The sequence below is a fragment of the Myotis davidii genome, unplaced genomic scaffold, assembly GCF_000327345.1.
Source record: "Myotis davidii unplaced genomic scaffold, ASM32734v1 scaffold217, whole genome shotgun sequence".
NCBI lineage: Eukaryota > Metazoa > Chordata > Mammalia > Chiroptera > Vespertilionidae > Myotis > Myotis davidii.
This window is the reverse complement of record NW_006290034.1, coordinates 7122568-7130730: the sequence shown is the minus strand read 5'-3', so window position 1 is coordinate 7130730 and position 8163 is coordinate 7122568. Positions and strand designations below refer to the sequence as shown.

General features: G+C 38.6%; 1 protein-coding gene across 5 annotated transcripts in view; it reads left to right on the top strand.

The window, feature by feature from the left end:
• ST7L (suppression of tumorigenicity 7 like) overlaps positions 1-8163 on the top strand; it is a 116345-nt gene that overhangs the window by 446 nt on the left and 107736 nt on the right. For 3 of the 5 annotated variants that reach the window (XM_015563443.1, XM_015563447.1, XM_015563446.1), the window contains exons 1-3: positions 1140-1216; positions 6085-6247; positions 7490-7544. In XM_015563443.1, the coding sequence (XP_015418929.1) occupies positions 6163-6247; positions 7490-7544 (140 nt within the window). In that variant the 5' untranslated portion in view covers positions 1140-1216; positions 6085-6162. Of the gene's footprint in view, positions 1-1139; positions 1217-4742; positions 4822-6084; positions 6248-7489; positions 7545-8163 lie in introns of those variants that run through there. The other 2 variants (XM_015563444.1, XM_015563445.1) reach the window with 2 other exon arrangements.

Sequence of the window (8163 nt, the reverse complement as noted above, 5' to 3'; positions counted from 1 at the left end):
AGGGTTTAGGCACACAACTCCCGCCATTGGTAGGATCCCGGGAAAATCGGGCCTGCGAGCCGCCCGCCTGCCCTCCGCTCCCCGGGCCGTGCCCGGCCGAGCCCACGGAGACGAGCGCTCCTCTACTCGAGTGTGTGAGGGCCCCGGATCCTGGCCAACCGCCCTCGTGTTTAAATAATTCTGTCAGCACACAGTTTTCGTGAGATTTTTTTTTTTTGGTTTGTTCGTTGTTAGGGCTTTACCTTCGGTAATAAACTAGGGAAATTCAGGTAGTGAAGGGAGAGAGAGCCCCACACGGCAGTGGGCCCTCGCCACGTCGGCGGACGGCTTGCCACGTGGCCGGGGCGGAGGTTCCTGCAGCCCCGAACGCGGCCTCGGCCTCGGCACGAATGGGAGCAGCTCTGTTAGGTCGCGACTGCAGCTTAAATGCCCCCCTTTCTGTCCCATGAGATGGCACGGAATGCTGGGATAATGCTCCGAAGTGGTTTTGATTTTTTTTTTTTAAGAACATAGTTATTATGTACATTCAGATACAGCGAACACAAAAACAAGCTAAATAACTGGGCCTTCCTACCCGGTTTGGTGGAGCCAATTCGATGGTCTCTGTAACCAGTTAATGAAGTGCCTACTGGTGGTTATTCCACTCAGTGAAAGTGTGTCATTTTCCTACGTGTTAACCAGGTACATCATTTAGATGAGACTAAGTATTGTGCATTTTTTGGTGTCTAAAATCCAAAGTATTTATGAGACAGTTTATTTGAAGATTCTGGCCCAGACTTCGAGCGAGTCAGCTGCAGGGAGGGAGCTCTCGGTTTGTCGCTACTCTCCTTGGGCTATTTTCCCCTGCTCTAACCAGCCCAGCTACTTCACTAGCCCTGCTACTCCACCAGCCCAGCTACCTGGCCACCAGCCGAGCTCCTGGCCACGGAAAAGCAACTTTTTTTTTTTTGAGGGTAGCATACAGTGGGACGTTAAAGTAGCTTTCAAAAAATTACAGCTTTCTCAAATGAATGTCGTACTAGATATTAATCCACTTTTGTTCCCCCACTTGTAAAGACACCTGCATATTTGTAACTTGAGTACTTTGAATTTGCATTTTTTTTTAAACTTTGATTTTTTTTTCCTTTTGGCAGTGACAGTATTTTTAAATTCACTGACGTCCAAATTCTATGTGGCACTTACAGGGACATGTTCTTTGATATCAGGACTAATATTTGTAAGTAGTTTCCATTTCCTTCATGCTTTTGTATTTATCTAAAGATCACAACTCTTTATACAGTTACAATAGTTATAAATATGTGTAGATCAGCATCCTCAAAATGTGTTCAGTATCTTGAAAAAGCCACCGCATCTCCTCTCCACTTTTAGAGATTGACAGTGTGCACTTGTTTATAAAAGACTTATATTATGTAGGGAATTGAGAGGTGAATTGCGTTTAAATACTTGCAGGGCCCATCTTGGTAACAAAAATGAGTGAAGTGGGCACAGTGAAAAACTGAATTCTTACTTTGAGGGCTGGGTAGACTGGACAATGCATGCTACTTCTAGGAAGGGCTAAAGCTGATCGTTGCCATGTAGACTTGTGGACCATTATTACCAGATTTTCCAAATGATCCCAAGAGAATCTGGATACACAAGTTTTTATATAAAATCTCACAATATGTTAATGTTGGCAGCATTGGACAAACTAAAAATTTATCTGTGTCTTGAATTCAGCTTATAGGCTGCCAGTTATCTTCTCTGGAGTGTTTAAGAGCAGGATTTGATGGTGTGACTTAGGGCACATTAACTTTTCTATCCCCCAGTTTTCTGAGGTGTGAAAGGGGGGGCGGATGTGGTAATAACACTATCTACTTCATAGGATTATGATGACTAAATGAGGTAAGGTGTGTAAAAGTTAGTAACAAACTGATAGCTCATACAGAGTGAGCATTTAATGAATTTGGGCTGTTATTCTGAGAAGTCCTACAATAAAGAAGTCAATTTAACTTTAATTCAGCCTTTTCTTGTCTTATTTCATCCAGCTTGCATTTTTAATTCAAAAATTTTTTTCAAGTTTATACTTTTTGTTACCATCCCTAGAAATGGAAGAAACTTTGGAAAAGTATTGCTACACATACAAATCTTAGGAAGTATTATGGTGTGCATGGCCAAGGAATTTTTCTGTACTTTTTTCTCATCTCTAGGTGGTGCTCTCCAGCTATAGTAGAAATAATAGCATTTGTATTGGAGTGTTTTGGTTTTGTCTTTTTTTTTTATAAGGACTAACACTTGACCATTTTGTTAAAGTGAAATGCCAGACAAGAAAGGGATTTTTCTCTTGACTTAAAAAAAGTTATTGAGGAATTCAGGATGAAAACTATGGGTTAGTATACCAGTAAGCCTCAAAATGTATTGATTTATAAAGTCCATTCATAATTAAGCACATTTAATCAATACAGTATGAGTCAAAATAAAGAAAATAAATGATCTTTAAACAGCTGATGTAATAGAAAAAACATTGGTTTTAGAACTAGAAGATGTGGTTTTAAGTCTTGACTCTGCCACTTACTGGCTTATAACTGGGCAAATCACATAAATTCTGAGCCTTTTTTAAAAAAAATAATCTTACTGATTTTTTACAGAGAGGAAGGGGGGGGATAGAGAGTTAGAAATATGGATGAGAGAGAAACTTCAATCAGCTGTCTCCTGCACACCTCCTACTGTGGATGTGCCTACAACCAAAGTGCATGCCCTTGACTGGAATTGAACCTGGGACCTTTCAGTCTGCAGGCCAATGCTCTTTCCACTGAGCCAAACCAGTTAGGGCTAAATTCTGAGTCTTAATCTCCTGATTTATAAGGGGAAATTTATATATGTTATATATTATCTTTTAAATTTTATTTATTGATTGATTTTTAGAGAGAGGAAAAGAGAAAGAAACATCGATTTGTTCTTCCACTTATTTATGCATTCATTGGTTGATTCTTGCATGTGCCCTGACTAAGGATTGAACCCGCAACTTGGCATATGCTCTAACCAATTGAGCTACCCATCAAAAATACATACGATCTTTTTAAACCAAAGCTTTTTTTTGTTTTGTTTTGTTACTCCTCACCTGAGGATATTACTCATTGATTTTTAAAGATAGTGGAGGGAAGGGGGAGAGACTGAGAAACATCACTGTGAGAGAGACACAGCGATTGGTTGCCTCCTGCATGTCCCAACAAGGGCTGGGGATCGAGCTTGCAACTGAGGTACAATGCCCTTTGTAATTGAACCAGGAACTGTACAGTCCGCAGACTGATGTTCTATCCACTGAGCCAAACTGGCTAGGGCTAAACCAAAGTTTTAAAATTAGGAAACATCTTAAAGGTTAAATTTTGTTATCACTCTTGCAAAATTGATGAGTTTTCATTAGCAAAGGTTATGTTTATAATTTCTTTCACCACCTGGACTTACCAAGCTTGTGTGTATATATACACACACACTTACATATATACATACACTGTGGTATGTTTCGGAGGTAGCCTGTGTAATGGTTAGAACCTCTGAAGTCTGGTAAACCTGAGTAAGAGTCCTAGTTCTACCAAGTATGGATGGTGTGAACCAGAGCTAGTTATTTAAAGCGGGAATAGATGTTCTTTCTGAAATCAGTTGTTGTGAAAATTAATGCATGTAAAGAACTTGGCACTATGCTTGGTAAGTATTAGCAATTATTATTGCTCATTTGTGTTAAAAAGTTGATTCAAAAGGTAAATAAAAACAACTAACATATTAACTAATTAAAAAACTGCCAACACTTCATATAGTGAAGGACACATTTTGTCATTGTTGCCTTTATGATTAATGTCCCTGACTGATGTAATATAAATCTTGTCTTTTCTGTCACATGAATAACTTCTGCTTTGTGATTTCTTTTGGTTGTTTTAAAGAAGTTTCATCCCATTTCTTAGTAAAAGAAGCCAATCTGGGGCTATATTTGGTGGTGATTAACTGCCTGCTAACTCAGTAAAAGAAAGCAGGAAAAACCATTCTAGATTGAGCATAAGACGTTAGTGGCATGATAGAAAAAATTCTGCCCCTTGATTTTCTAGCACTGTCCTATAAATGTTATAGCATTTGGTCCATGGAGTAATTGGGCTTCAGTGTACAAAATGACATCATACTTTTGGCATCTTTTTAACATGTTTGTTGTGTTGTTTACTGAAGCAAAAAGTAACATTCTTAAAGGTTTAAGAACTGATACCTCTCTCTCTGTCTCACAGATCATAGCAAAATAGTTTTTTTTTAAATATTTTTTTATTGATTTTTTACAGAGAGGAAGGAAGAGGGATAGAGAGTTAGAAACATCAATCAGTTGTCTCCAGCACATTCCCTACTGGGTATGTGCCCACAACCAAGGTACATGCCCTTGAGCGGAATTGAACCTGGGACCCTTGAGTCCGCAGGCTGACGCTCTATTCATTGAGCCAAACCAGTTAGGGCAGCAAAATAGTTTTTAAAGAGATGGTAGTCTCTTAAGTAGTGTGGATATGTTTGTTTATTCTTTAAGTAAAGTAATACCAGCACATTTGTCTGCTACAGGGTAGAGAATATGCTATCTGTTGACTTTGTAAGGGAAGGTGGTCCACAAGCAAGGGAAGGAAGGTATTAAAGTTATTTTACAATCAGAAACTAGTTACTAGTCATTTGAACAGTTTTAATCTATAAAGTCCCTGATTGATTGATGATTCATTTAACAAATATTTATAAATATTTGTTAGGCACTCTTTTAGATGTTGGGGATACCATGGTAAGCAGATAAACACAGCTTCTGTCCTCACGAAATGTGGTCTACAGGTGATTATGGACATTGATTCATTTGACATTTTTTCAGTTTCGTACCTACAGGGTTTTACACAGTGTTGCTGAGCTGGTAGCAATGAACAAAACGGGAAAAAAATCCTTGTGGAACTTACATTATATTAGAGCAATATATAATAAAAGATAAATAAGTAAAACAAATAGTATGTTCTTACTATTAGTGGTAAGTGCTAAAGGAGAAAATGAAGCAGCAAAAGGCATATGAAGTGTCAGAGGAGAAGGCTGACATTTTATACAGGGAAGTTGGGGAAGGCCTCACTGAAATAGCGATTCTTCAGTAAGGAAGGAAATGAGGAAGCTAGCTGTGCTGGTTGTGTTACTCCTTCCTAAAGGGGTCGTGTTCTTTGGGTGCTTGAAAGATAGCAACAAAATCAGTTGTTTAATTATTACAAGTGAAACGATTACTATCAAAGGATAATAAGATCCAATGGGAGTACAGCTTTCTGTTTGTGAATCAGGAAAAGTTCCCCAATGAGGTGTCATTTAAGCTGTAACCAAAAGAGTCAGGCAAAGGGAATTGAGAAAGTTGGAGTGTTCAAATGTGAAACTTTCTGCTAATTCAGCACAAAGAGCTTCTTTTGATTCCTCTTTTTGTAATAGTGATAAACCATGGAAACAGAAAGAAGTGAATATCCTGTTTTTTAAATGGTCCAAAATTGGAATCAACCTGACCCTTAACCTACATTGATAATACTGTCAAATACTGGAATAGTACTTTATTTCTCAAGGGACACTTATAATTCTTATTAAGCATATTTAGTAGATAGGACATTGATGTTCTGAGAGTTTAGCAGTTAAGTGACTTGCCCAAGGCACAAAGCTAATAAATAGATAGTAAAATTGGGAGTCAAATGGGGGCATTCTAAACCTAGTCTAATCCATCATGCTAGTTGTTTCAAATTTATTTTTTTTCCAATTATGCTACAGATAGAATAAAATGACAATGTAATATAACAATCTATAGATTAAACCTTTTTATTGTTTTTAATGCTTTATTTACAGATGTATTTCTTTTCATTTTGCCTAAGCTTGTCTAAATTTCATGACGAAGCTATGAAAGAAATATTTCACTTTTGCTCGTATATGTTAGGGTAATCTTATATTTGGCTTATTTTTTTTGGAAGGAGAGTACATTTAAAATGCTGAATTAAAGGAACACCTTGAGATAATGTTTTAATTTGAGCTCATATCTGCTCATTAGTTCTGTATTAAATGAAAGATGTTTTCTGTTTGTCATAGATATTTGAATGGTGGTACTTCCATAAACATGGTACATCTTTTATTGAGCAAGTGTCGGTAAACCATTTGCGACCATTGATGGGAGGAACAGAAAGAAGCATGTCAGAGCCAGCTTCTCTTTCCAACAGCAGAGAAAGTGAAAACAGCAGACAGAATGTGTCAGGTGATTACTTATCTAATGTTTTCAGAGCTATATAGTTAGTCTTTAGAGCTGTATAGTTAAGATTGTGTTTAGCTTGGGAGATAGAAACTCACAACAATAAAGAGAAGTTTGTCTATCCCTGTATATATTGATCTAGAGAATGAGAATCATCAGAGACCCAGACTCCTATTTTGTTAGCCTGCCGTCTCTAAATGCAGTTTTGCCTTGTGGTCTAAGACAGCCACTCTGGCTCCACCTATCATATCCACAGTCCAATCAGCGGGAAGGAGATTAGGACAGGAGGACAATCCTCATACTTGGTATTGCCTTGTTTTACTGGGCTAGCCAGTAACGAATCCAATGACGACCAGTATGATTTGGTGTCACTGCCTTGACTCGGGCTAAAATACTAGCAGTTTTACCCACCATTGATTTTGTACCATCAGCTCAATGTTGCAGTACTGGGACTAGGGTGAAGTATGTCAGGTGCCTGGGCACAAAATTTAAGTCCTCACTCTCAGGGTTGAGTTCAAGTCAACACAATTAAAAAGGCAAATAATGGCTGGGTAGCTCAGTTGGTTAAAATGTCATCCCCATACATCAAGGTTGTGAGTTCAATCCCCACAGTCAGGGCACATACAAGAGTCAACCAATAAATGCATAAATAAGTTGAATAGCAAATTAATGTTTCTCTCTCTTTCTCCCTTCTTCTCTCTCACTCTCTCAAACAAAAATCAATTACAAAAATAAGAGGGCCCTGGCTGGTGTCGCTCAGTTGGCTGAGCATCCTCCCTGTGTACCGAGAGGTCGGCAGTTCAATTCCTAGTTCGATTCCTGGTCAAGGCACATGCCTGGGTGGCTGGCTCCATCCCCAGTAGGGGGCATTCTGGAGGCAGCTGATCGATGTTTCTCTTACATCTATGTTTCTTTCCCTCTCCCTTCCTCTCTCTCTAAAATCAATAAAACATTTAAAAGAAATCAAAGGGGGAAACTTAAAACCAAACAGATAATCACATTATAATATGGTAAGTGCTATAATTGAATTATGAACCAGATGCTATGAAGACAGAAATAAGGGAATGACTAGATTTAATTGTATGCTCTGTGACAGTAGGGTGATCCCTGCCTTACTTATCTTTGAGCTATCAGTGGCTAGCACTGTACTTAGTATACATTGACTATACAATAAATGTTGGTGAATTAAGGTTTAACAGCATTTGATTAAATTTTCTCACTTCCTCCCTTTTCTCCTTTGTTTTTTAGAATGCAAGGTATGGAGAAACCCTCTAAACCTTTTCAGAGGAGCAGAATATAGGAGGTAATACATTTTGCTTTTATTTTTTTATTTTTTATTTTTTCAATAATTAAATCTTTGATTGTTCAGAGAGGAAGGAAGAGGGAGAGAGAGAGAAACATCAATGATGAGAGAGAATAATTGACTGACTGCCCCCTGCACATCTCCCACCGGGGATGTGCCCGCAACCCAAGTACATGCCCTAGACCGGAATCGAACCCGGGACCTTTCAGTCCGCAGGCTGACGCTCTATCCACTGAGCCAAACCGGTCTTGGCTGGCTAATGCATTTTCATGAAAATATACACTCACAAGGCAACAGCCTGATACAAGGGAAACTTAAAAGTAAGCCTTTTATTCTGTGATCAGCTGTGTCACACTCTCTTTATAACCTTGAACAGTCATTAAAATTCTTTAGGCCTCAATTTTCCTGCCTTTGAAATGAGCTGGTTGGACTAGATGCTCAAATATGCCCATTTTCTTGGACAGTTCTGACTTTTAAAAATAACAATAAAACGGACTAATTCAGGCAAGGGAGTGTCCGTTAAAGCCAAAATCCGTTATATAATAAAGTAGGTTTTTCTTGCCCTAACTGGTTTGGCTCAGTGGATAGAGCGTCAGCCTGCGGACTCAAGGGTCCCGGC